This window comes from Anopheles maculipalpis, chromosome 3RL (genome assembly GCF_943734695.1).
Source record: "Anopheles maculipalpis chromosome 3RL, idAnoMacuDA_375_x, whole genome shotgun sequence".
NCBI classification, from domain to species: domain Eukaryota; kingdom Metazoa; phylum Arthropoda; class Insecta; order Diptera; family Culicidae; genus Anopheles; species Anopheles maculipalpis.
Genome location: NC_064872.1, coordinates 76,279,438 through 76,305,528, shown reverse-complemented (window position 1 = coordinate 76,305,528; position 26,091 = coordinate 76,279,438). Strand labels below are relative to the sequence as shown.

General features: G+C 45.7%; 7 protein-coding genes across 7 annotated transcripts; 4 read left to right on the top strand and 3 right to left on the bottom strand.

Annotated features, from left to right (window-relative positions):
- Positions 1–930: 930 nt before the first annotated feature.
- Positions 931–3,149, top strand: LOC126563132 (ubiquitin-conjugating enzyme E2 C). The gene is made up of 2 exons (XM_050219757.1): positions 931–1,087; positions 2,713–3,149. The coding sequence occupies exons 1-2, from the start codon at positions 987–989 to the stop codon at positions 3,140–3,142; spliced, it is 531 nt and encodes a 176-aa protein (XP_050075714.1). The 5' UTR covers positions 931–986; the 3' UTR covers positions 3,143–3,149.
- A 1,803-nt stretch (positions 3,150–4,952) lies between these two features.
- LOC126562473 (EARP-interacting protein homolog) lies at positions 4,953–6,254 on the top strand. Its single transcript, XM_050218989.1, has 3 exons — positions 4,953–5,017; positions 5,094–5,653; positions 5,729–6,254. The coding sequence occupies exons 1-3, from the start codon at positions 4,976–4,978 to the stop codon at positions 6,252–6,254; spliced, it is 1,128 nt and encodes a 375-aa protein (XP_050074946.1). The 5' UTR covers positions 4,953–4,975.
- A 1,027-nt stretch (positions 6,255–7,281) lies between these two features.
- Positions 7,282–10,186, bottom strand: LOC126561574 (splicing factor 3B subunit 2). The gene is made up of 2 exons (XM_050217806.1): positions 10,152–10,186; positions 7,282–10,018 (listed from the first exon to the last, which is right to left on the bottom strand). Exons 1-2 carry the CDS (start codon positions 10,167–10,169, stop codon positions 7,313–7,315), a joined length of 2,724 nt encoding a protein of 907 aa, XP_050073763.1. The 5' UTR covers positions 10,170–10,186; the 3' UTR covers positions 7,282–7,312.
- A 623-nt stretch (positions 10,187–10,809) lies between these two features.
- On the top strand, positions 10,810–12,177 carry LOC126562436 (innexin inx2-like). The gene is made up of 3 exons (XM_050218947.1): positions 10,810–11,083; positions 11,196–11,387; positions 11,453–12,177. Exons 1-3 carry the CDS (start codon positions 10,834–10,836, stop codon positions 12,172–12,174), a joined length of 1,164 nt encoding a protein of 387 aa, XP_050074904.1. The 5' UTR covers positions 10,810–10,833; the 3' UTR covers positions 12,175–12,177.
- A 2,561-nt stretch (positions 12,178–14,738) lies between these two features.
- LOC126561684 (uncharacterized) lies at positions 14,739–17,363 on the bottom strand. Its single transcript, XM_050217979.1, has 2 exons — positions 16,163–17,363; positions 14,739–15,859 (listed from the first exon to the last, which is right to left on the bottom strand). The coding sequence occupies exons 1-2, from the start codon at positions 17,361–17,363 to the stop codon at positions 14,739–14,741; spliced, it is 2,322 nt and encodes a 773-aa protein (XP_050073936.1).
- Positions 17,364–18,247: 884 nt separating this feature from the next.
- Positions 18,248–19,851, top strand: LOC126561002 (uncharacterized). The gene is made up of 2 exons (XM_050216952.1): positions 18,248–19,007; positions 19,088–19,851. Exons 1-2 carry the CDS (start codon positions 18,248–18,250, stop codon positions 19,849–19,851), a joined length of 1,524 nt encoding a protein of 507 aa, XP_050072909.1.
- Positions 19,852–23,364: 3,513 nt separating this feature from the next.
- Positions 23,365–25,869, bottom strand: LOC126562392 (uncharacterized). The gene is made up of 2 exons (XM_050218896.1): positions 25,571–25,869; positions 23,365–24,301 (listed from the first exon to the last, which is right to left on the bottom strand). Exons 1-2 carry the CDS (start codon positions 25,867–25,869, stop codon positions 23,392–23,394), a joined length of 1,209 nt encoding a protein of 402 aa, XP_050074853.1. The 3' UTR covers positions 23,365–23,391.
- Between the last annotated feature and the right edge of the window lie 222 nt (positions 25,870–26,091).

The following is a 26,091-nucleotide window of genomic DNA, read 5'->3' as shown; positions in this document are numbered from 1 at the left end:
CATTCCTCGCCGGATTGCTGAACACACATGTACACGAAGCTTAACAACCTAACGTACATAACGTCTGTCATTTGACGAACTGTCACTTCAAAGTCAGTAATTCAAAAGACCAAACCTGCAACGGTAATTCATGAAATGTTTTACACATTTGTTCTACTTCTCTGAATGTGAATTACCTGGTATGCTGGTGCATATGTGTAAAAACGTTATAATATACCGAAATTATTGTCCACTTTTAATGTAGCGTTGTCTAATTCACATTAATCTCTGTTTTACCCAGTAGAATCGCATCCGGATCCTTCAACCAGTGGTGAAAAACACAAAACTTACACCCCTCCGAATGAAGCATCCTCGCCCCATTCGGAAACGATTAAATGCCAGACTCAGCAAACTGTGAAACGAAAGTAAGCGATTGTTGCAGCAAAGAAAAGAGCGAACCGTATCACAATCGCTAGTTTATCGTGTGCTGTTAGATGAAATTGTTTAAACAAATCGAACCGAACGACGACGTGTGAATAAAGGTCACTCACAAGCATACAGTTCTTCTTGCCCGTCAAGCTGTAGCCGCATTTTTCGCACCGCAGTGTCGCCATTGGGAAATAGAAAACTGTGTGCGCGTTCCATGTACGTTTGGCTAGGCGTGTGTGGCACGGAAGCGTAGTGGAGTGTGTGTTAAAGCAACAACTCTCCAGACTCTTGCATCCAGCAGCAGCAGCTGTATCTGTTGTAAAGAAACAAGGCAAGGCGTCGCTAACGAAGCAGAACGCCTGTATCAGCGTCATTATCGCGTGTTTGGCCCAGTCACAGGCAAGACAGCAGGAAGCACACGAAGTGTGGAGTTGCGCTGAGGAGCGGCTGCATCTATTCACCATCTGATTGTGTGCGCGCTACTAGTGTGCGGGGGAAGATTTTAGTAGCGCAACCTGAAACGGGCCATCTGGAGGAGAGAAAGAACCGGAACAACGCGCATCTAGCTAGGAGGAAGAATGGCCCAAAACATCAACCCGGAGCGCGCACAGTCGTCGAACCCATCGAAACAGAGCGATGAGGCGCTGATAAACAACAATAACCAAGCCGTTAGCAAAAGGTGAGTGTACCGTGGGAACACAAATGCAGGGAATGATGCCATCATTCGGTAGCGCGTTGACATGCCCAGAAAATGTCTTGACCGGGAGGTCAAACTACCGTCCGCCTTCGATACTTTCGTTTCGAATCGCCTGTACATTTCCAGAGCATAGTCAGATCTGCGCCAGATGGCGATGACTCCATCGCGGTTAAGCGGTTCACTCCCTTTCCGTCTTTGCAAATGACCGATGTTATTCGTCCATTTTATTTCTCCAGAAAAAAATTCTCCTAATGCCAAGGAGCGAGTGCAACTAGTCATCTACATTTTATTTCATTGTCTATGCGTTTCAAGTATGTAGCTCTCGCTTCGCACTGGAGCGTCATCGAATTGGTTGCGTCGTTGGGGAAAGGGATTAGGGAAAGGTACAACGAGGAGGCTACGTGAGGAGCCCTATCTGTCATGGCGTTACGCGGGTTTAACATTCTTCGCGTAACTGTTTTTAAAAATGGTAACGGTTTCTCGATGCATCCTACGATTTGGATGCTCCACCGCTTATTACCATGGCGAAAAGCAGAACATTTGATGTTCAACCATGTAAGATCAACCATCTACTAGATGGATAAAAAGTTTGGGTTCAATGCCGTAGATAAATAGATAGATAGATAACACAGCTGTTCTGTTAAATGGTGTGAAGAATGTTGTTGGATGTGAAATTCATCGAATACCGGATAGTTCATTGACCTCTTTCGTATTTTTGTATTCACACAACGATGTTGAATTTGAGATTATTGATAATGCAGAAATCATTTTGTTTTTTGTTGAATTATGCTTTGAATATATATTTTTAATTTTAAATGATAGGGGTTTTGTTTCGGTTTAAGCTTCATCACGATCAGAAATCTCCAAACTACGGAGCGTGAAAATATAACGTGTTTGGTTATTCATGTTTGTTAAAAATGATAAAAATATTGGTTGAATCAAGGAACAATATTGAAGAAAGTTTCGTTTTTTAGCACTCTTTATAAACAAGATGATTATGAAATATCGTAAGGAAACGATTTATTAAACAATAAATCAAAGAACTTAAAACATTATTGAAAAACTCACGCCAGGACCGGAGTTCAAATCCTATGCGGACCATTCTAGTAGTGTAGGTGGTGAGTAATGACTACCCAAATACCTGTTATATATTAATCTAGTTAGCCATTCCATGGTCGGCATGACCTATAAGGTCGTCAAGCCAAGAAGAAGATGGAACACCAAAGCTGTGGAAACAGGACAATGAATACTTATTGCACAATTAAATGTAATCGAAGGAAATGTGATAATATGCTACTAAAAATATTTGATGGAAATGCTGTTTTAATTCAAAGACAGAAAAGCCCTTCTAGACTTGTCGGAAGACCAGTGCCGCTGTCGCTTTTATCACTGGAAAACTCCGTATGAGGCCAATCGGATCGAAATCTCTATAAGTTTTTGCTAAGGAACATAAGGAACATGTCTGTCAATGTTAATGCTTTTTGTTAATACAAAACTTCAGACTATATGTTCAAAGCTGTGAAAAGAGCTCCAGGAAAATCTTTCGTATCTTATCCATTTCAACAAGCTAAAATTAATCGTTTCAATCTTTTCCCCTTTCCCAACAGACTCCAGAAAGAGCTGATGGCGCTGATGCTGTCGTCGGAAAAATCCATCTCTGCCTTCCCGGAGGGTGAAAATTTCTTCAAATGGATCGGCACAATCAGCGGTCCGGACGATACCGTGTACAAGGGTCAGAAGTACAAGCTGCTGCTGGAATTTCCCAACTCGTACCCGTACTCGGCCCCGAACGTAAAGTTCATCACGCCCTGTTTTCACCCAAACGTCGACCTCAGCGGTTCGATCTGCCTTGACATCCTGAAGGACAAATGGTCCGCATTGTACGATGTGCGAACGATCCTGCTTTCGATTCAATCCCTGCTCGGCGAACCGAACAACGATAGCCCACTGAACTCGCAGGCATCCCAGCTGTGGCCGAACCAGGTCGAGTACAAAAAGTATTTGGATGATTTCTACGAGAAGAACAAGGATTCGTAAGGCGTGCGCGCGCTTCCCCCGTGAGGTGATAAAGTTTTCCAAACTCCGCCAGATGCGCCATTCTAAAAATGCTCCATGGGACTCCTACTCCTTAAACAAAAAACAAACAAAAAACCACCAACCAACAACTCCCCTAATTAGTAGAACAATTTAATGATAGATGATGTGAAAGAGGAAGAATAGTAGCCAGTCTCGTCGTTAGCCTGTCAGTGTCAGTGGTCGTTCAAAACCGGTAAGCACATCGATCCGGATGGTCGGGTTCGGAAGTTTTTTTGACTTTTATATCGTTTCGTGGAAAATATTGCAACAAAAAATCATCAAAAAGTTTTAAACAACAAACCCATTAAAATTTATTTTCAATATTGTTCATAATTCAAACAAAGATAACGGAAACTATGCCGCCAAAATGTAAAACAAGCAATTAGATTATGGTTAACTTTAGCTTCTCATTTTTTATTTGTAAACAGTTAAGGTTTGAGGAAAACATTTTGATTTAATTCAAATTTTTTGACTTTTGTTTAACCGAGGCGAAAAGGAAAGTGATTGATATTGCTTCAACATTCTAAAGGATTGTTTTTGTATTTTTGTTTTGTGGATAAGGTCGAAATCAATCAGCTTATTGCTTTTAAGAGATTTTTTTAATATTGACCATGATGTCGTAAAGTATGCTGTTTTTGGAGGTCCTATTTTGCTTCCATCGATCCATAGGTTTCTTCCTCCGGACGCCGGGTTAGGCAGGCAGGCTATAATATATACGACACAGGGTTGAGGGAAGATGAAACAAAAGAAAAAACACAAAAGTACACATAATGAGCTAATTTAGTTTACATGTATCGTGCGCACGTCTCCTTGAAGCGGGTGGGAAAATAAAGGTCAATCACTTATGTCGATGTGTGGCTGAGCCGTCACGCGTCGTCCGTTGTCTCACGATAATCTCGGTTAGAACGTGGTGCGTGTGTTATGCAAGTTGCAATTGCGGAACACGGAAAGCTCACCAGCAAAGTCTGTCTGGCGAGTGAAGGGACGAAAATTTATGTATTTATTTATAATTTTGTGTGCGGTAGAAAAACGAAAATATGAACATGATCGTTTGAAAATCAGCTAACTGTATACATTGTTGTTTTTTTGCTAACATTGAACGAAACTAGTTAGAGTTTATCGCGAGGATTTTTTAACCCCAAGCAAAGCTAGGGCCAATCAAATCCAAATAAGTTCTTGGCTTGTTACAGAAGTCCCTTAAAGGGACCACAGGGAGGCACAGGCGAGTCCTGAACCCTGCTAATCAAATATCCGAATATTGCTTCGTCTTAACTAGTACAAAATATACTAAGACCTCTTTCTCGAAGTTCTGGGAATTTATCCTCTGTATCAGGGGCGGATTTTCCTATAAGCAGACTGAGCGGCCGCATGGGGCCTCGAGAAAGGGGGGGCCACGTGGTGCCTCCTCCTCCACCCGGTCACAACATAAAATACAGGAGCAATTGTCTCCCTCCCGCCTTCCCTCTCTTTGGGATTAGATTCCGAAAAGAGTTGTAAAAACTCCTTGTGAGGAGTTTATTTAAATCTTTCATTAGATGGATTTCAATAACTCACTCAATCTTACTCAGTACGCACAACACTACTGACAACAATCTCAGGCGAAGTATTTTTGTCATATATTGTCTAGGGATCTACTTCTCGGTCTCGGAATCTTTTAATACACTTATTAACCATTTTTTGAAATGCCTTGCTGGTTTTCTTCTACTACGTCATCAGCAAGCAAACGTAAACAATGAAAAAACAGCTGTCAAACAACCGATTTGCGACCAGACGAAAACAATCGACTCGTCGCCAATGGAGGATAACAATTCTCTCGTGTATGGGCTCGAGTTTCAGGTGAGTTTAATGAAGAAAAGTAACTTTCCCTGTTGTCCTATATTGTATGCTGACCTTCGTATACCGTTGCCCGCAGGCAAGAGCACTTGCATCGCAGCAAGCCGAAAGTAATGATGTGCGGTTTTTCGTTGCTACGCAAAGCCTCAAGCCAAACAACCAGCTGCACGTAGTCGATCTGAACGAGGACAGTTCGGCCCTGCAGTCGCGCATTTTCGCCCATCCGTACGGGGAAGTATGGCGACTAACGGCAAGCCCGCACGATCCGCGATCATTGGCCAGCTGCTACAGTATGCTGAAAGGTGGTACACAGGTCGTGATGGAAACGGCACTGATAACGCTACCGGAATCTCTCGAACCAAAGGACAACGAGCAGGAGTTTTTGGCATTCGAAAATGTAGAAACGCTTGCCACGAGCGAGTATGGGTCGGAAATACGTACCACCGAGTTCCATCCATCCGATGCGAACCAGCTGGCCTGTGTGGTGGATGGTAAGATAGTACTGTTTCATCGGGCGGAAGCAGCAACGCGCGTTGTGGCTGAGATAAATGCTAAAAATGTGCCCAAGTTTACAACTGGCCGGTGGTCCCATTTTCATCAGGGCAATCATTTTATAGCCTTGCATGATTGTAGCATAAGGTAGGTGAAGAAGCTTCTTTTTTTATAGATAGAGTATTGTAATTTTTAATTCTAACAAAAATAAAAAATGGCCAGATCGTACGACGTCCGGGACCCTAATCATGTGGTGTGGAGCATCGAGGAAGCACACAGCCAGATGGTACGAGACTTGGATTGCAATCCAAACAAGCAGTGTCACATTGTGACCGGTGGCGATGATGGTGTGATGAAGGTGTGGGATTTCCGTAACACGAAGGAACACGTGTTTGCCCGCAGCGATCATCACCACTGGATTTGGAGTGTACGATTCAACACGTATCACGATCAGCTACTGCTGTCCAGCGGTAGCGATGGTAAGGTGCTACTTACCTGCGCCGGTAGCGTGAGTTCTGAAGCGCCGGAAGTTATTGCTGGGCCCGATGCAGTTGAACCAGCGGGCGGTAGTGAGCTGAGGGAACATTTGGCGGACGGGTTGCTGCAAACTTTCGATCAGCACGAGGATTCGGTGTACGGTGTCGAGTGGAGTACGGCCGATCCGTGGATGTTTGCATCGCTTAGCTACGATGGGCGTATGATAATCTCCAAGGTGCCCAAGCAGTACAAGTATCAAATATTGCTGTAGGTTGGTGGATTGGTAGAGGTGAAAGACCGTCGACTGCCACTTGTTCAGAAATAAAACCATTCCTTAAGTTATTTTCCGTTACGATGGACAAAACCTTCAATGAAACATATAGGCTGTTTTGATTTATATGATGTGATTCGTTGCTACCATAATCCCAATCAAGTAGCAGGTTTGATAGAAGACACAGACGTACATCATAACCCTATTGTGGTTCATCTTCTATCAGAGAATTCCTGGAACTTGTTATAAAGTTTGCATTAAAAAAGCGTAAAATTGCATAGTAAAATCAAATGTTTCCTCTTCATATTGATCAAGAAAATTGTGATCTTAAAGTACCGGGACACTTACTTATGTCGTCTACTTGATATCCCACAGAACCGCCCCAAACTTTCCTTTTTTCCAGTGCTTGCTTCGAGCAGATAACAACAGCACTTCGCCACGTTTTTGGTACTTTTTAATTCATGTAGCAACTATAAGGAGACCCCTTGTACTATAGATCACATTGCTCAATGCATCATTCCTGAATCGCAGCTCCTGTTCAATGGTCTAGGGGCTTAAAATGGTCGGATGGCCGGATTCAGGCTCCCATTCTATAAACTTTCCCTTCCCCCAGAAAGGCCAGAATCTGATCGATATTTGCCCGATCGTATCCGGTCTTGATCTTGCGAAGTAAAATCGTTCATGGATAGAATAAACAAAAGGTAACACTACAAGGAAGATTTCACGTCAGTTGTCCTCCGCCCGAAACAGGAGAGACACACACGAAGGAAATGTAGCAATTTATTTCTAATGTTAAATTTCGCCCTCGCTCTTCTTCACTTTTATCATAATAAATCCCTGACCGGGTTACAATGAAACTAATGTATCCACTACGGATAACGGATGTGGTTGATCGCAGTAGGGAGAACGACATAGAGTACCACCTAAGACCAACAGACGACGAAAAAGGAAAGAGGGGAGACTTATAGGAAGCAAAACGTGTACGTGTGTGTGTAGAAAGAGTATGAAAAGTGGAGCGGACCAATTTGAAGAAACGATTTTTCTTTTCTTTTGAGGACCTAAAACTTGAACTCCTTGTACTTCTTCGACTGTTTGCTGGTCGTGTCGGTTTGCTGCCGTTTCCGTTTCGATTTTTGCCGGGCCACGTGTTCCGCCAGCATGTCGGAAAGATCCTCCTTCTGCAGATGGCTCTGCTGTTCGCGCATCTGCTGCTCGTACCGTTGTGCCATCGCATCATTGTCCAGATCAAGTTCGGACGGATCGAGCGCCAGTTCTACCATACCTTCCCGATCTACTGGACCACCACGACCGGCGCCACGACCACCACCAGCAGCTGCCGCTGGTCCGCCACCAGGCACACCAGCACCACCACCCGCAGCGGAGATATCGTACACGTGTGTCGAAGCCATCATGGCCGCACCGATACGCTCGTTTCGCTTCTCCGGCAGCACGTGGTACAGTACCGGCGTCTCGTTGTCCTCCATCTCGCTCTCGATCTTCTTCTTGCGCAGTTCGATCGTGTCGGGCGTTTCCATACCGGCCGGTACACCGCTGGTCAGACCGGAGGGAGTTACGAGCCCTTCGGCCGGTGTGATCAGTCCACTTTCGTCCGGCTGTGCCGTCATATCTTCGCCCTCATCTTCCTCCTCTTCGGACGATTCTTCCGATTCCGATTCTAGCTCGCCCCATACCGTCCGATCGATTTCCTCCTCACCCATACCACCTTCCCCATCCATACCGGCCACTCCGAACACGTCGCCGTACAGTGGTTTGCCACTTTCGTCCACCGGTGGCTTACCCCAACCGCCGGCATGATATCCAAACGAGCATCCCTCGGGAATGGGCGCATTCAGGCCGGGTATCTTTAGGTTAGGATAGCTCGGCGGTGGTCCATACCGCTGCTGAGCGATTAGCCACGGTGGAGGAATTTTATGGCAAGCCGGTCCGATCGGCATGCCCAGCGCGATACGCAACTCTTCCGACAAATCGCCCGGCTTCTTCTCCTTCAACCGTGTCTCGAACTCTTTCCCTTCGTAGTACAAATCACCGTGAATCGTCATGCGCGGCTTCGTTTGCCACTTGAAGAACGCATCGTGCAGCTTCTGGTAGTCGATATCGATCTTGCCCATCTTTGGCCGTGCTCGTTCACGCATTTTCGCTTTCAGTGTTTTAGCTTCGTCCTTTTCCTGCAGCGATGCACGCATCTCCATAATTCCCGTCTTCTTAATGAACGCCGGAAGATCGAACGGTGGCTTCTCGATACCTCGCTTACCCTGCAGGTACTTGCGCTTGAAGCACCAGTGCCGCGGTACTTGGACCGTATTGCGATGGCTCTTCAGCTGCACCAGCAGCTTCGGATCGCGCGCCGTCACATCATGCATTTCGACCACATCCGGGCGTGTGACGAGCTGCTTCAGTTCGGCAACACTCAACCGGTTTAGTTTCTTTAGCTTGCGCTTGGAAATCTTTTCCTTGTCGTCCTTCTCGTCCTGATCGCCCATATCGTCGTAATCGTAGTCCATCCCGTCGTCTAGCTTCTTCGTTTCGGCTGCCGCTTTCTCCTTTTCCGTCTCGTCCGCGCTTTTGACCGCTTCCTTTGATTTGGTGTCGAGTTTGAAGATTTCAAACACACGGTAAAACTGACGATACATCGGTCCCAGATCAGCAATCGTCACCTTTTCCGGTACGTACTCGATCTCAACGTCTTTCAAGATATCCTCATCGGTGGCCGTTGATTTTGTGGTTGGTGGTGCCTTTTTGCCATTTTCGTCACTGTCCGCCTGTACGATAGATTCATCAACGTCACCTTCCTTTTGTCCGTTTGTACGATGTCCATCTTCCGGTACGTCTATCTCTTCAGTTTCACCATTTTTCTCCTGATCGCCGTTCATTTTTTTCACCGTTTCCTCCTCCGTCTCTTTGCCATCGTCACTATCATCGATCGAGCAAGCCGGATCCTTATCCGGTCGTTCCTCCTCAGTTTGTTCCACTTCGTCGCTAGCTGCTTGCTCCGGATCTTTCGACCGTATTGTTTTATGCTTTGCATGTTGCGATTTAGTGTGGGATTTTTCGGGTTGTTTTTGTTGCTCCAGTATCCGCTGTTCGTGTGCTTTCTGCATCTGCTCACGTCGTGCCTTACGGTTTTCCTTCTTACGTTTTTTCTTGCGTCTGTTTTTGTCCTGCTTTCCTTCCACGCGCGTTTGTCCCGGATCGGAAAAAGCTCCGTGCATCGACGAATCGTCTCCATCCGGATCGGCTGCACTCGTTGGTTCGTTGACATTATCATCATCCGACTCTAATGCACCTTCCGGCTCGTGGTATGAACCGGGCAAAACGGCACCGACGGCAGCTAGCGTTTCCTCCACATTAAGCTCCTGCGCACGAATCGTCTTCAGCGCTAGTACATCTTCCAGCGCTTTCGGCAGTACCAGTTCGGAAGGTTTTTTTGCCACTTCATCGGGATTGTCTACCTGCAGCGACATTAATGCTGGAGGAGGAGACAATACGGGCATCTGTTGCGAATCATCTTCCGGTTCTTGCTCCTGCTCCTGCTCTTCCTCCTCCCGTTCCCCATCCATCTCGGACAGTTCCGTATGTTGCTGTTGTTCACTGTCGTCGTCTGGGTGATTTTCGTCCTCCTGCATCATCGGAACCATTTGTACCGGCCATCCACCACCGTCCACCATTTCTACCGGCATACCATCATCGAGGAGCATTTCCGACGGTGCCATCGGTGGTGGTACCATAGTTCCATTGGTTTGTTGCTACCAAGAGAAATCGGGAGATGTATTTAATTCGGCAAAAATACCCTCTACACGATGGATAGTGTATCTGTTTGTTGTGATCCCAAGCCAAGTTTGCACGGCCATAGAACGATCAATTCACACACACTCTTACCTCCAAATTGTTGTCCATCGTAGAGTAATGGACTTGGCGCGCGATGATTACACCTAAAAATGCTTAACTATACGCGAACAATACACAGCAAATGGTGGTAATTTTTATCTACCAAACGCAGTCGAGCCTGCAGTTGTTTGGTATTGCAAAATTGACAGTTTTGCTGCTTCGGGATAAACCGCGACGGGCTACTGTGGCGCACTGTCAATTATTTGACAGCTGCAAAATATGTGTGCGCTAAAATTCTTTTCTTTAACTCATTTTTTGTAAGCGTTAAACAATCAGGCTTATTGAAATATTACTTATCTAATTTTATTTATGAAAAAAGCTTCAGTTTATACATATTTAGCATGCAGGAGAAAATTACTCGTAAATTGAATCCCCATTGTCATCTTTCATTGTATGATCCGAATAATCGAGTGCGATCAAAGCGAAGCCGCCATTTTTAAAAAAAATTCAGTGTACTACACCGGCAAGCATGCCATGCCGACAGCTCCCAATTCATTCAGTTGCTAGCCAAAGTGATGAAGGATACTGGTACGGTTCGGCGGGCAGTGTGAAGCTTTCCTGTGTTATGTGCACCCGCAGACCAGCTGTGTCTTTTTATAGTGGAACATTTTAAGTGCTTCGGTTAAATCGGCCCGGACCCTGTTGTTGTCCGCTAAAGTGAAGAAACAAAAGAATGATCGAATTCGCCAGACCGTTGCAGAACATTCTGCGCGTCAAGCAGGTGAACTCTACCGATCTCATATGGCGGCTGCACTGCCGGGCGACGGTGTATTTGCTGTTGGTGGCGTCCCTACTTCTATCGGCCCGGCAATATTTTGGCAATCCGATCGACTGCGTGATCGGCGGTGGGGCGGTACCTGGCTCGACAATGAACGAATTTTGCTGGATCATGGGCACGTACATTAGCAGCGATCCTAACTTCGGTACTGTCTTTTCCAAGAAAGCCTTCTTAAGATAGAGATATGTTAGGTTACCTTTTTTTTTGTATGGCTCAATCTCTCTTTCTCTTTCCTGCTTTTTTCCCCTCAATTCCAGCACTGGATAGCACCGATTTGGTGAAGATCAACGCCAAGATTGGACACATTCCGGAGAGTGAACGATCGTACCAGAAATACTACCAGTGGGTCGTGTTCATACTAGCGCTACAGGCCGGCATGTTCTCGTTGCCCAACTTCCTTTGGAAGGCTTGGGAAGCGGGCCGTCTGCAATCACTTTGCGATGGATTGAGTAAGTTGGCAACAAAAGTGACCAGTTGACAAAGATTTTATGTCCCTTAATTCCACGTCTTGCAGCTTCACCTATCGTGCCGGATGATTGGCAAAAATCGCGCAAGAAGCAACTGATCGCCCTTTTCGTGGCCGATTTTCCCCGGCTACACCGGACGTACCTGCTCCGTTATTGCTTCTGCACACTGCTGAACTTCTGCAACGTGCTGCTAAACATTTTCCTCCTAAATCTCATCTTTTCCGGCTTCTGGACAAACTATCATCCCGCCGTAACCGCACTACTATCGTTCGATTTTCCCTCCTGGAATCGGTACAATTCGCAAGTGTTTCCGAAAATCGCCAAGTGTGATTTTCACTTCATCGGACCGAGCGGTTCCAAGCAGAATCGCGACGGGCTCTGCCTGTTGTCGCTGAATGTGGTGAATGAGAAGATTTTCGCCTTCCTTTGGCTATGGTTTTTGATGCTGTTGGCGATATCGGCACTGAACCTGCTCTACTGGGTGGTGGTGCTGTGTAGCAAGAGTTTTCGGCTGTGGCTAGTGGCAGCTCCACTGTACCCGATCCGTTCGACGGTCGTGTCCCGTGCGCTGGAAGGGCAGGAAATTGGCAAGTGGTTCCTGCTGCATCAGCTGTGCCGCAATCTTAATCCCATCATCAGTCGGGAACTGTTGATGAGTATGTCGAAAGTCAAAACGGCCAACAATCGTAAATCGTACCGAATGGCAAAGACGGGCGGCGAACCGGACTTTTACGATGATCCCGAAGGCTTCGCCGAAGAGGACGTATAACGGAAAAGCGAAATGCACACACACAGGTTATTGTGCAACGAATGCAACTGTAATCATAGTAGAGATATTTACACATTAGCTAAGGAAAAGGAACAGTTGTTGGTTGCCAAGCTGCCAACAGACTATGGGTACGAAAATCACTCCAAAAAGTGTATTCATTCCACACGAAAACCGATCTCTATATTTTGCACACTATATTTGTGCATTATCATGAGTTTTTTTTCTTCATCGTATTGAATTGTTTCATTCTACTTTCTATAAATTCGTTATGCATTTCATTCCTTTTTCACGTACGACATTTGAAGTTCGTATGCAGATGCATGTATGCACAATAGATATTAAGAATCTTAATATAACTTATAAGTGCCATTAGAAATTGCGAAATATAGATAGAAATTTGACACACGTTATGCGGATAGTGCAGAAGCACCACGAGAGTGTGTGCATTGCGTTGTTGCGGAAACGAAAACATCGTCTTTGCGTCGTTGCAGAAAAGGCTAAAACAAAGTGCCCTTATGAACCTAAGCCAGTCTGTGCTTTTCGAAATAATTGTTGCTAGAAGCAAATAAAGCACTATTGCCGATATATATTCTTTCTTAATTTCATTGCAAAATTTTAGTCTATTTTTGGTTTTGTTTTCAGTCTACAAGCGATTACAAAACTAGCTCTCTTATTTACCGATCATGTCGCTCTTATTTATTAGGGATTCATATTCAACCGTGACGTCTGACTTCCGTACTGAAGTACTTCCGCTGTGTATTGGATAGTTTTTGAAGCTGCTTTTGGGAGGTCAACAGATATATGCATAACACAGGGTTCATGTTTCAGTATTGTCTTCAGCAACCACCTGAGACATAGAGCAAAACATATTCAAATGTGAAAGCGAAACCGGAGTTCTTGACTGTAATAGAGCTCGTACAGGAAGTACGAGAGTATCAGTTGACGACTTCAATCACGAGATTGTAAACGAGTTAGGGGCGGCCCGGTGGTGAAGGTAACAGAGGCTCCAGTCTTCAAACGGCAGGACCGGGGCTCGAATCCCATCCGGACTGACTATCCAACGTGCTATCCGCAAATCTAGTAAGCCATTCGATGGCCGGCGTGACCTTAGAGAGGTCGTTAAGCCAAGAAGAAAGAAACGATTCATGCTTCCTTGGTGCGAAATCAGAAGAAAGGGTTTGTATGTTGCGGAAATGAGTTGCATTGGTTTCTCTAGAATTAATTGACCGATCATTGCCAAGTGTATTCCAAAGAGTATAAAGTAGCAAAAAAATGAGTAAGTACCAAACATTATATCATTACCAGGCTCTAGGAAGAAAAGAAATGTGCACAGTAGCAGATTAATACAGCATTCAGTATTCCAGCTGCTTTTGCGTCATTTGTACATTGCTCACATCTTGATACAGCAGTACACATGACTGAATCTAGCTGCATCAAGCTGTGAACTAGGCCTATGACCTGAGCGTATGGTAATTCTTTTGGTTATGTATCCAGATGCTTTGACGGAAAGGTAGCTTCTGTTGCGGTAACGAGGGACTAGCCTCCGTCTCATGAAACGAGGGACTAGCCTCCGTCTCAGGCGGGTGCCTCCATCACGACGCCCCCTCGATATTATCTAGTTGCCGGTCGCTATCTTACCGCTGCATACGTCTTCGTTTCGTTGACCATTACTTTAAGGAAATTTCTCCATTTTAAACATGAAGCTGATCAGAAGACACCATCCCTCAAAGGTGGTTTATTAATAGATGCATGGTATGAAACGTGTTTAGTCAGTAGTACACACTAACGATCGGCGCTATGGAGCAAACCCACGATTCCCGAGGCGGTGCCAAACCCAGTCGTGGCAGCCAGACGGAGTCCGGCAATGACTTACCTCTACATTTCCTACGACTACGTTTCCTAACGTTACCGTAGCTAGAGGCAAGATACGGTAACGTTGTATCTAAGTATTTCTGTATCCGATACTAGTCGCCGCCGCCTCTGGTGACGTTTTTTTTCAACAACCAGTGTTCATAAAGCTCAAAGACCAAGTTCCGGTGAAGCCATCGAAATAGCTTACTAGACTGCCGATACCTCGTAGTTGGTTAGTCAGTCCTCACTAAGGGGGGACGGTTCGGATAGAATATGAACCCCGGTCTTGCCGTTTGAATACACCGGTACCGGTGTATTAACGATAAATGTAGGTACAGCTAGTACCCAACAGATGGCGCTATGTAACATAACTTTCTGTGAGTTGTAGGAATTGTCCAAACTTTGCTTTGCGGAAATTGGCAAGTTCACCCTAGCCGATGGATCAATTCCATTTTACGATAGAATTGGTTGCTACAATACTGTTGAACCAACTGAAACTTGTCCTATATTACGATAGCTTCAAGAATCTCCAAACAATTGAGCAGCAATGAATGAATAAAACAACAACCACTAAGATGAACGTTTATCAAACAAAGTATAACAATGTTATTTTATTATTTTTAAATTTCATACTTTCACAAATTTCTTAACATACTTTTCCCATGTTTTAAATTCAACAGACCAATCAAATCGATCTTGCATCTTAATTATTATCATTTTGACGGTTTCTTTGTTTGCACCATGGCAACGGCAGTGCGCGTACCCAAGCTCATCTCTCCAACCTCTTTCCCACCGACCAACAGTACCAGCAGCAACCCATTCAGGGATAGTGCCTCATGCAGCCGGCCCACCCAACCGTCGATCTGTTTTGCAAGATTCAGCCTGGTGGCGGTTTGATACTCGTCCGATAGCCGCACATACGCGAGATTAAAATCATACTCCAAGCAATTGTTTGCCGTCGTGACAATCGTTTCCTCCGGCGACGACGTCCGGCACAGTGATAGCCACTGTTGTTGCGCGGTCTGCTTTTTACCACGGGACGCCGGAATTGTCGTGCCGAAGTACTCCTGGAAAGTTTGCAGCTCCTCCTTTGCGTTGGTGGTGATAACGGACACTTTGTTGCGCTTTTTCGCGTGCGAAAATAGGGTCGCCATTATTAGCGATTGCTGCGAACTGGCTGCCACCGGCTGGTGTGCCGTTTCCTGGGCGATACCGTTACGTCCATCCCTCACCTGGAAGCTGTGGTAGTTGCGTCGATCCTCGAGCCACTGATCGCCGAAGTAGATGCTGTTCGCCAACTTCAGCTGAACAAGGCGCAAACTGGCGGAACAATCTTCCGCCGAACAGTGACCATCCTTGCCAGTTTGGATGTCTTCGTTGAGAAACTTTTTGGCGAGGATGCGTAGCTTTTGCTTGTGCATCGGATTGCCAGTTACGTTGTAGATGATGCTCGTGTCGATTGCGTACGGGTGCAGCATTTTCAGCGCATCCAGATCACTGTTCAGCGAATGGCCGACCAGTATGGCGTCCGGCGGCAGTAGCTTACGCAGATCGCGCTGCACATCCGCCAGCGTGGTACGGACGGGCCGTAGCATTTCGGCCGTAATGCCGGAGAACGCGGTACGATAGTCGTAGATTTTTTCGCCTGGCTTTACCAACTCATCGTACACCAACTTGCCACTCTCGTCAATTACGGAAACGCGCGTCAACAGCGACTTATCACCACGGCCGCCACACATTTCACAATCGATACCGAACAGGGGCGAGCGTGGATTGACCGGTTGGTAGCAATCGTTTGTTGTTACATAGTCTTTGTACCTGTTCTCCAGCGTTCCTGTAGAGAAGAAGGACAAAAAACGAAACAGAAAAGTTGTGGTGATTGTTGTGTTATTTCCCAGCGCAAAAATTAGGCAAATGTACATCCTCAATAGTAGGCGCCAACATTTTTCTATTTGCTATTGTTCTCAGTAGTGTTGTGCGTACTGAGGAAGAGTGAGTGAGAGATTTAAATGTTAAATAAACTCCTCACAAAGAGTATTTAGAACTATGTTGCGATTCAAACCGCAAAAGGGATATAGTTCCTTGAAAAGATTTTTTAATTCTCATCCGCAGTTCTCAAACTTTGCAAGAAACTTACCAGCCAAGGGCAGTGGGTAGCCTTCGTTAATCATCTGTATCGGAGAAAGCAGCAGCAACGTTCGCGGGAACATATCACCGGGCGGCAAATCCACGTCACTGTAGTTCGACAACGGAACCGTTGGTCCGATGTTGCGAAAGATACTCTTCCGCACCAGCATCTGATCCTTGCACATGCGCATGGCTGCCTCCAGTGAGCCATACTCAGCCACCAGTACATCTTTGTGGCTGTCGCTTAACGGCACGCAAGCGATCTCTTCCAGTATTTTCGACCACGGACACACCACCTGCAGTGTCAGCTGGGGTCCGAATATGTTTTCCGAGCAGTTCGGCATATGCTCCCGGTAGGTAACGAAATCTTCGCACGAAAATCCCTCCACAATCAGCACGGTCGTGTGCGTAAGTTTGGTGCTCTTGTCGATCGATACCCAGCGCGGTGTGACCGGCGAATCGGTGCGCAGAAACGTTTGCATTAGCAGTGCCTGGATGTCGTCTAGCAGCAGCGGAATCCGTTCCTCCGTTCGCTGGTTACGATCGAGCAGTGCATTCTGCCCGATCGGTTTCAGCATGATGCGCGGTGTATAGCGCATGCTTTTTCGCTGATTTACGAACGCCTTCAGCGCACGGTACTCGGAATCGGGATGAAGTGTAGTACTGCTTTTATCGACAGCAAGTGTACGGCACTCGACAACTGGTGACGGTTTCCCAACACCACCACCTGCGGCGTTGTTATCGTGAATCGCTGCCGCGTCTCCGTTCACTGCCTTCCGCCGCTTAGCATCGACTATCGTTAGTTCGTGTTCGTTGCACTCTTCGTCAATATTGTACGCGGTTCGATTTTTGGCTAGTATCTGTTTCAACTGTTGCTGTTCGTTACCGTTCACCGGGGTGGTGTGTCCGTTTAAACCGCTTTCCACCTGTTGCAGATTGTTGTTGTCGGATTCTTGGGCCAGTGATGATGGATTCTTCTTTATGCTTCTATGATGCTTGCCGATACCGTCCTGCTCGTTCAACATCATCAGCGCGGATAGGCCGAGCAGTTTGCGTTTTTTGCGCTCTTGGCGCAGCTCTTTTTTACTCTTCGGCTGCACGCAATTATCTACTCGATTATCGTTACGCGCTTCAGCAGCAGTAGTACTTTGTTGAGCTTTCACACTACTACTGCCACCGTTGTTCTCGCCGCACTGCAACTCCTGCAACATCGGAAGCTGACAGGCGAGAGGAAATAACAAAGAACATTAAATGCTTTGTGCTGACCGGGTGAATATTATCCACATCCACAGGGTTATGGATGAGTCACAGCCATAAAGTGCTGTAGCAGTCACCACCTCCCCTCCTTCACGTATGTGTTGAATGCATTCAACAATATACACTTACCTCGTTTTGATATCGTATGGGTTCGATACGATTGTAAAGGGTTAGCCAGAAAGCCGTTCCGTATCGTGTGTGTTGATGTGTGCGCGTGTTTGTGTACAATTATACACGAGAAAAAGGTTTTAGCTTACACAGCAAAATCACTGCTTGGACGCTTGTATTGTTACTTTGTAGCGAAAGCAATCACATTTATTCTAGGAAAGGAAACGGCGTGCGACGGACCCATTGCCTTTTTCCAAAACATAAACATGCCGTCCAAGAACGCACATTGGCATTTGACGTTTCAGATCGCGATGGGAGGCTGGCTTAGAACGGTAGGTTGAAGCGTTAAGTTTGGGTTGACGAGTAGCGATAAAATAAGTTTTTCAGTGCTAAAAAAAAAACAATTAACGCAACTATCAAAGGAAATCAAACTGCCTCCAAATGGTACATTACATAAATGGTTTCAATGCTTCCAAAAAACAGCATGAAAATCGTTTTGAACGCAATTTGTGTTGCCCTTACCAGCGCGCTTTTGGGGGATGAACGGCTGTGTGTTTGACGTTTGGTATTTTTTGAAGTTTCAACGTTTCTGCAGATGTGTTGCTGCGTCGTCCGCCGGCAGAGGTTTAGATTGCAACCGTTTTTCTCCAATCAACAACCGTCCTTCTGGGGTTTAGCATCAAAACCCCCGAACCGAACTGGATGCTGCCCTACAAAAAACAACAACAAGATGGAACTTATAGCCGATCCCTCCAAAATGCTGTCGGCGTACAAAATAATAAACCATCAGTTTGCCAAAGAAATGCAGTCGAAACGAGGGGAAGTTAGACTGTACGAGGAACGGTACAATGCGGCGTGCGAAATGTTGCTGCGCGAGCGGCAGGAAAACAAGGCTCTACGTGATATGGTCCGCAAGCTAAAGGACCAGATGGAAATCATAACAAATGTGATCGTTTCGGTGAAGGATCAAACGGTGAGCGTGTACGACCGTATTAACCGTCCGTACGAGCAGGCGGAAGAAATGATGCGCAACTATACGCCCCGGGCACAGCAAATGTTCGAACGGCGCCGGACCGAAAATCCACCGTACGTGGACGAAGATGCTATACCGGAGGAGAAGGAGGCGGAGAAGGAACAGGGGAACAGAACGAACGCAGGTCCGGTGGAACGCACAACAAACAAGGACGACACTCGGCCGAAAGAAAGCAGCGGCGAATCGGATGATGCGGATGAAACTTTCGCCACAAACCGGTCCAGGAGAGAGTCGCGAACCAGTGGAGGACCGTTGCCCATGAACAGTCCGCTAGTGCAGCGGCTGAAGCGTCCGTCCAAAAACACAAGCTTTGACGAATCGTTCGAAACGATCGATCGAGAACGGGCGTTCAAGCTGTCCAGGCACAGCCAGGACCGGCGACAGATTTACGTGAACATAGATGAAAACATATCTGATCTGCAGTCCATATGCAACTCGTCCAAAATGGAAGTGGATGGTAGTGGTTTGTCTTTTTATTTTTGGTATTCGATTGGTTAAACATACACGCTTAACCGTTTTTTAAAATATGTTTTGTAGAGCAACTAAGCGAAACGCTACGGAACCTGTCCCCGGTGGTGATGGATGAGGATGCGAATCTGACACGTTCAACATCCACCGATGTTGAGCAGGATGATGATGCGTGCGCAAGCAACAGGAACAACGACTGTCCCCGAATGTCCGACCGGCACCGTTCGCAGCTGAAGAAAACGGCTAGTGAATCGATGCTGTCTAGAATTCACCGCTCGCACAATGACGTTGATGGTGAGGATGAAACAACCGCGGACAGCGAGAGCCGAGTGGAGAACGAAATGACCGTATTTAACCCGGCCGAACTTATTGCCAGCTGTAGCACACCGGTTGCGAAAGGTGACACAAACGAGCGGCCGTCTACCGATGATGCGGCGGTCGCTAATCACACCGCTGATTTGCCCAAAACCCGTCGGATCGATCGTATCGGTGGTCGTGGTCGTGGTCGTGGACGCCCTCCTCGTCTTAGCAAAGCTAGGAGTGAAACTGAACTGAATATGCTGCTGAATCCCGTCGTTGTGGTGCGTCCACTGACGGAGAGCAATCTGCAGCTTCACGAGCGGAAAGTGCAACCGAGCCGCAAAGCTAAACCGACCGGCTCGTTGAAGGAGTATGATAAGAGCTTCGAGAACGATCATCACCTGAATAGCTATGACGATTCGACGGAAAACCTTTCCACCCTGTCCGGCAATTCATCGAGTCGTCCGCGGCGAAGGGCAGCACCGAAAACACTGCGCGAACCGTCACTCGGCACAAAGCTAAGGCGCAATTGAGCCCTAAACTTGTGTTCCATGTTAATCATCCCATATCATTTCATTACTATTTCTAAGTGATTGTTTTGGCGGTTTTAAAATTTAATTTTAGCTATAAGTTTTTTTTTAAAGCACCGCGGACAGGATTTAAGAGCGGGTATTGTCTATTGTTGTCGCATAGAACGCGAGAAATAAATAATAAAGCAATGACGTTCCAATAATCGAACCGGAATTTTTCGTTCGTCTTGCTCCTTGCTTTTCGTTTTGCTCAGCTAAACTTCTATCGTTTCGAAGCCATTTTAAAATATAGTTTGTCATTAGTCTCGGTTAGCGTGTTCCGCAAAAAGATGCGTGACCCCAAGACGCATCCAATGGTATGCCGTACGCCTTGATCGAACCAGGAATGAACGAGTTATAGTCGATTTTCCACGGGAATGCTGTTGTTTTCCGCAATAACTGGGCGAGGGAGTGGAGGAATCGGGTTGGGGTGTTCCGCAAAAAGATGCGCGGTCCCAAGATTCATCAAACGGTATGCAGCACGCCTTAATCAGATAAAAAATGAGCGAGTTATCGCCAATTTTCCGCAGGAAACACCTTTTTCGTAGATAACTCGGAAAGCGATGGAGGGATCGGGTTGGGGTAATGGGTAAACAGATGCGCGGCCTCAAGACGAATGTTACGGTATGCCGGACGCCAGGACCGGACTAGAAGTGACCAAGTTATCGCCGATTTTCCACGGGAATGCTGTGTTTTTCCGCAATAACTTGGCAGGGGGTGGAGGGATCGGGTTGAGATGTTCGACAAAAATGTGGATGGCCTCAAGACGCATCCAACGGCATACCAGACGCCAGGATCGGACCAGGAATGACCGAGTTATCGCCGATTTTCCAAGGGAATGCTGCTGGCAGGATTTCCTGGGAGCTCCTTGAAAATTCCCTTTAGTCCCCTTCTTTAATCAAAATCACGTTCCGCATGTCTTTTTAAAAAATAATTGAAGAAAGAATAAAAAAAATGAGAAAAAATAATCTAATATTGAAGAACGCTTTTAAAACCGGACGGAAAAATATTTGTTATGACGGAGAGAAATTATTTTCCGACCACTTTTTAAATTTTCATTTGCTGCCTCCTTGATTGTTATGCTCTCCTGTTACTCCTGGTCGAATTTTTGGGGGTTTCTGCGGAAAATCGGCGATAACACGCTCATTTTTGGTCCGATGAAGGCGTGTTGCATACCGTTGGATGTGTCTTTAGGGGCTAAGGGGGAAAAGCTTTCAAATTAATACATGCGTGTCGTGAAGGTTGGCCAAAACTGACAAAAAATCTAAATAACTGTTTTTTTTTGTGCCACAATCCTTACATAAGGACTACAACTTAGCTACCCACCTGTTTATATTTGAACCAAAAACCGAAAGAATGAAAGGCTTTTGGTAGTGTTTATTTCATTTGAAAATCCCCAATTTTATTGTATCCGAAAACAAACATGAAAGCAAAGATTCTAATTCGTCGATCGGCAGATCATACGGAATTGTGACATATCCCTGTGCATTATTTTGCTAGCTTTTTAGTTTCGTATGTATCGCTTGATAAAAAAAAGCTAGTGTGTGATAAACGCTTATATAGTAGCTATCTCCTAAAACAAGAGCAATATATATGGTCTACACGAGAAAATAACAAAAAAACATAGACCTAAAAAAGGACGATAAACACTTTGTTTTAAATCGTAAAATTCAATCTAAACGATTATGTTAAAAGCTCACTTCCACATTACATACATTTTCCATCTTTTTTTCTAATATTTTTTCGTTTAACATCATCTTTTGTTTCCTTCCTTTTTCAATCACATATTCACACGTGTACACTTTTAGCTAACGAGGTTTTGGGTTTGTTTCTATAAACGATATCTTTGCTTTCACCAGTTCAAAACAGATAAACTGTTTATATTTTTAAATCGCGCTTGGTCTTTTTGAGTTTTCTTTTCTATTTGTCTCTCTCTCCCTCTCTTTTTCCTGTTTGTTTTATATAACACATAGCTTTAAAAAGTTTCAAGAATTAATTGTATTAAAATTATGCTTGATTGCACGTAGCGTAACACATTTCTCGTAGGCAGTTTCTACCACTTCAGAAGATCCTTTTTCCATTAAAACAAAAGCCTTCTAATGCACGTAACGGAACAGAATGTTATTGGCTATTGGTTGGTTTGTCGTTTAACACATATCTACCACAATGTGTGGCAACAGCAGCAGTAAGTGCATCTGATACCTTTCCTTCCCTCAGTCTATGATAACGGGCATGATAAAAGAATGTTTGCTAAAGGCGCAAAAAAAAACCTGCATAAAACCGGCAAACACACTCTAGTGTAATCCATTTGTCTAACGCGATATAATATATACTGAATAATGTAATAACATGCAGCGATAAAGATTTATTATCGTTTGTAATAGCATTAACACACGAACAATATACGTCTGTGGGAACATATTTCTTTAATATACCGGAGCTTTAGAACACACTGGGCCCCACGCGTTAAGCTAAATGACGGGATGCTGATATTAATACCGAGCCAATAAATCTAAAAGCTATGCCACCGAGTTCGTATTTCGCACCTGTTGTATTTTGTATTAGGATAAAGGATAACGCGATGCCCTAGTTCCATCTATCAATGTGTATCTCTTTTGCTGCCAATATTGAGGCTTTTCCATTTCCTTATTTGCTTTCTACAGACGGCTAGTGTTTTTTTTAAAGACAAATCTAACGAATATATAGTTTTTGAAACTCAAAACATAAACATCTCTCAGAGAGTGAGTTTGGTGAATATCGCAATTAATAATACATTCAACAACAATCGAATCGTAACTAGACATACACACACAATGGGAGTGATTGGGCGACTACTGCACCAGGTAAAAAGAGAATGGTTGCTTAGTAACAAATACACCCTCTAGTAACCGTCGGATGAGAAGCCTGCTTGGTTGGTTGTGTGGTAAACCGTCCCCTGTCGATGACATGATATCATAAAAATTACGACTAATATTTTTCCTTCTCTAGCAATCATTACTACAAATTGCAACCAAAAAAGGCGCGCACGCGTGCTTATATTCCTATATGACACACATCACATTAACCCAGTAATTGTATAGGAGTGAAATGAAAAAAAAAATTAACAAAAACAGAACTTCCTACAAGCATATAAAGAAAAAGCGTGTCATGTCGTGACGAGGAAAGAAAAGCCTGCTTTGCTTTACACCTCGTTTTGTCGGAGATTTCTTACGAAGGCGGTACCGGTACCGTGTGGTATTATCATGCCGCTTGTAGGGGATTCGTATGGAGGATCCGTGAATTTGAGATGCCTTTTTTTTCGGTGGGTTGTAGTAGTGTGTCTCACTAATATATGCTATATGGACGCTCCTCAAAAACAGTAAACACTAAGCGAGATTGAGTGATCGAGCTTTTCCTCCTCCGTTTTCTTCCTTACAATACCACCTTTTTGAAGAGAAAAAAAAGGGTAACATCATCATCATCACCTTGCTATTCCTCGGCAGTGTTTCCCTACAGGCAGCAGCGCTAGTCAAAAATGCAGGCAAACACGGAACAGCAGTTCAGCAGCAACCGGTTACAGCAACCCTTGTTCGGACCATTACGTTCCCGTTCGGCTTCTGCAGCCGCCTTACGCATTTTCTTCGAGTAGTTGCGCGGATGACTTCGGGCACTGAGCTGCACCGGAAGTAGTGGATGTTCCGGCCTTGGCGCACGGAACCGTTCAACAAGCGACTGTTGCTCGGGCGTGAGATTAGCAGTTGCCGAGCGACGCATACCACCGCCCGCCACCAGTATGTCGCCGACGAGCTGCAGTTCGGTCGAATCGAGCAGTTCGATGCGTTCCCGGGCAGCTTCAAAGTCGCGCCGCGACATGGTGAGATAGCGCGGCGCATAGCAGAGCGCTCCGAGTGCACGCCGACGGTTTTCGGCCGTTGGATCGATGTGTTTGCGCTTGCAGTCTTCCAGGCTCCAGCGAGCGAGCACCTCGACCAGTACCGTTTCGGAGGACATCTGCAGTGCGTCGCGCTTCACAATCATTTCCAGCTCCTGGAAGCGCAACGTAAGCATCGCGTCCTGGGAGAACACTTCCTCGGCCTGCATATCGATCAGCTGCAGACAGTTGTTTAGCAGGGCGGCAAAATATTCTTCCGGCGTGAGAGGCCCACTGCCCGAGCGGGTGTTGTGCGATTTGTTGTTTGCTCGGGGACATCGGGAACTTCTTTTCGGCTCTTTGGGCGGATTTTTCGGTGGTGCGATGGGATTGTAAAACCAGAGGGCACGGTATACTTCCAGCACGTGATCAACGTGTAGATTGAGATCGAGCTCCTTCACGCAATGGATCTCGAGCTGACGGCATTGGAACCGGGTGGCTAGTTCGAGCATTTCGAGCGTGTGTGTTGGCGAGGTGAATTTGATAAACTTTGTTTCGAGGTAACTGCAAATCGAGAGATGAAAAAAGAGAGAGAGAAAGAGTGCAAAACATTAGTCTTTTCTCATCGATCAATCATACTTTGCCTGCAACGGTAGTAAGGTCCCTCTTCTTCGTGACATATGTCCATCTTCTAGCATCAGGACGATCCGCGTACATAATGAGTTAGTTTTGCTTGCTTATCTTAGACCTTCCTCTGCTTAAAGTGTCTCTGGCACGTGCACCGTCTTCGGTGCACTTCGTCGGGACGCCGGTTAAAAGGGTTGCATTTTCTGATAACGTTTCAAATTGGAATGATGTGACGTGAGTGAGAGTGAGTGACACGGCAGGGTGGGTGATTCACGATCTACCTCTCGCCACCAAGGCTGCCAAACCTCAGCAATCAATTCCACACGATAAAAATCGGAAGCTATTTAAACGCTCCCACCAGAAAACGTGATTAGATTGATTCAGTTCAGCGCGCGCGTATCATCACACTCTTTGCTTATCGCCCCCCACTCATGGGAAGACGGTCGGGAGTTTCTTGTCGTAACAGGTTTTACGGGCCAAGTGTTTCTTCTGTCCGATATTGGCGTTGGCGAGTGCCGGCTGACATAATTGATAAACTGAACTTAAATCGTAGCGTTTTCTTGTAGTGCTCCGTTCCGCTCGGTGAGAAAAATTAGGAGAAAGGGTCCGCGAATAAATACTTCTCCTGGCTAGTCCAGGAAAAAAAAGATTAACAATCCGACTTGGGCGAAGCTGTGGATGCCTGCCGTCCCAATGTGTTGTCAGCAGACGAGTGTATCCACTGATATGACTAGTTCTGGTCGGCCCAGGAAAATGCTTATCCGTTTGATTCAATTTATTTCTGACGACGTAGCAAGGCACTGCGCGAGAGTTCGGGATCGGTCATTCCTTCACGTTATTATGCTTCGCGTACTTTTGTACACCGTCGTATTGGATTCTGATGCATCTTATCATCAAGTGATGTCACGAATTAACTTCATAAAAGCATGCAGAACAACAAGCGAACGAAATATGCAGCCCGCAGTTGCCGATAAACTCATGTTTGTTTATGAATAATGCGCTCCCATCTGTTTCGTTACACATTCGTACGACACTCTTCATTATCATTGAGCGAGTTGTGCAATGTTTCATAACGGACATTCTCCCTTTGAAGTCCCTTTGTGCAACGGCGTTCTCTGCAATCTTACAAGCGCTATCGCCGATCGTGGAAACCTAACCTACCACAATCTCTTCTCTACAATTTTTTAAAAGACCACTTCAACTTACCGTACAAATGTCTCGAAATTGTCTCGGTTCACATCGCGCACAACGCACTTGGTGTCACCGCCACGACCACCACCACCACCGCTGCTGGATAGCATATGGGCCAGCCCTGTGTTTGAATCAAGGATCGCTTTTCGTTCTGCGAGTACGATATAGTTTTCCTTATTACCCAGTACCAGGAACTCCACGAACTGGCCATCGTTACCGGATGGCGCATCCATTGGTGGAGCCGTCGGTGTGGGAGGAGGTCGTCGTCCTGCGCCTCCATTGGCCTCGCTGAGATTAGTGAACGGTTGCACCATGATTGCACTGGGTAGGATTGATGTGCACTATTATCGACCACAGTATCCTTCAATATCTTTCGTCTTAATTATTGCCCGTTTTTCTTATATTTTGTTTGTGCCTTTTCGTTCTGTATTGCGAAGATATCCCATCCAACAACGTTACGCCGGCTACATTCCCGACATATGTGCGGGTTCCGGCCGTTGCGTGGCCCTTCTGTGCGTTAGTACGCTTGCCAGTGA

Coding starts and splice junctions, on each gene's coding strand:
- LOC126562392 (XM_050218896.1), bottom strand. CDS start 25,869: ATGGTGCAACCGTTCACTAATCTCAGCGAGGCCAATGGAGGCGCAGGA. Junction 24,302..25,570: donor AATTTCGAGACATTTGTACG/GTAAGTTGAAGT, acceptor CTCGATTTGCAG/TTACCTCGAAACAAAGTTTA.
- LOC126562436 (XM_050218947.1), top strand. CDS start 10,834: ATGATCGAATTCGCCAGACCGTTGCAGAACATTCTGCGCGTCAAGCAG. Junction 11,084..11,195: donor TAGCAGCGATCCTAACTTCG/GTACTGTCTTTT, acceptor CCTCAATTCCAG/CACTGGATAGCACCGATTTG. Junction 11,388..11,452: donor ATCACTTTGCGATGGATTGA/GTAAGTTGGCAA, acceptor CACGTCTTGCAG/CTTCACCTATCGTGCCGGAT.
- LOC126561684 (XM_050217979.1), bottom strand. CDS start 17,363: ATGTTGCAGGAGTTGCAGTGCGGCGAGAACAACGGTGGCAGTAGTAGT. Junction 15,860..16,162: donor CTACCCACTGCCCTTGGCTG/GTAAGTTTCTTG, acceptor TCTTCTCTACAG/GAACGCTGGAGAACAGGTAC.
- LOC126563132 (XM_050219757.1), top strand. CDS start 987: ATGGCCCAAAACATCAACCCGGAGCGCGCACAGTCGTCGAACCCATCG. Junction 1,088..2,712: donor AACCAAGCCGTTAGCAAAAG/GTGAGTGTACCG, acceptor CTTTCCCAACAG/ACTCCAGAAAGAGCTGATGG.
- LOC126561002 (XM_050216952.1), top strand. CDS start 18,248: ATGGAACTTATAGCCGATCCCTCCAAAATGCTGTCGGCGTACAAAATA. Junction 19,008..19,087: donor GTCCAAAATGGAAGTGGATG/GTAGTGGTTTGT, acceptor TATGTTTTGTAG/AGCAACTAAGCGAAACGCTA.
- LOC126562473 (XM_050218989.1), top strand. CDS start 4,976: ATGGAGGATAACAATTCTCTCGTGTATGGGCTCGAGTTTCAG. Junction 5,018..5,093: donor TGTATGGGCTCGAGTTTCAG/GTGAGTTTAATG, acceptor CGTTGCCCGCAG/GCAAGAGCACTTGCATCGCA. Junction 5,654..5,728: donor TTGCATGATTGTAGCATAAG/GTAGGTGAAGAA, acceptor AAAAATGGCCAG/ATCGTACGACGTCCGGGACC.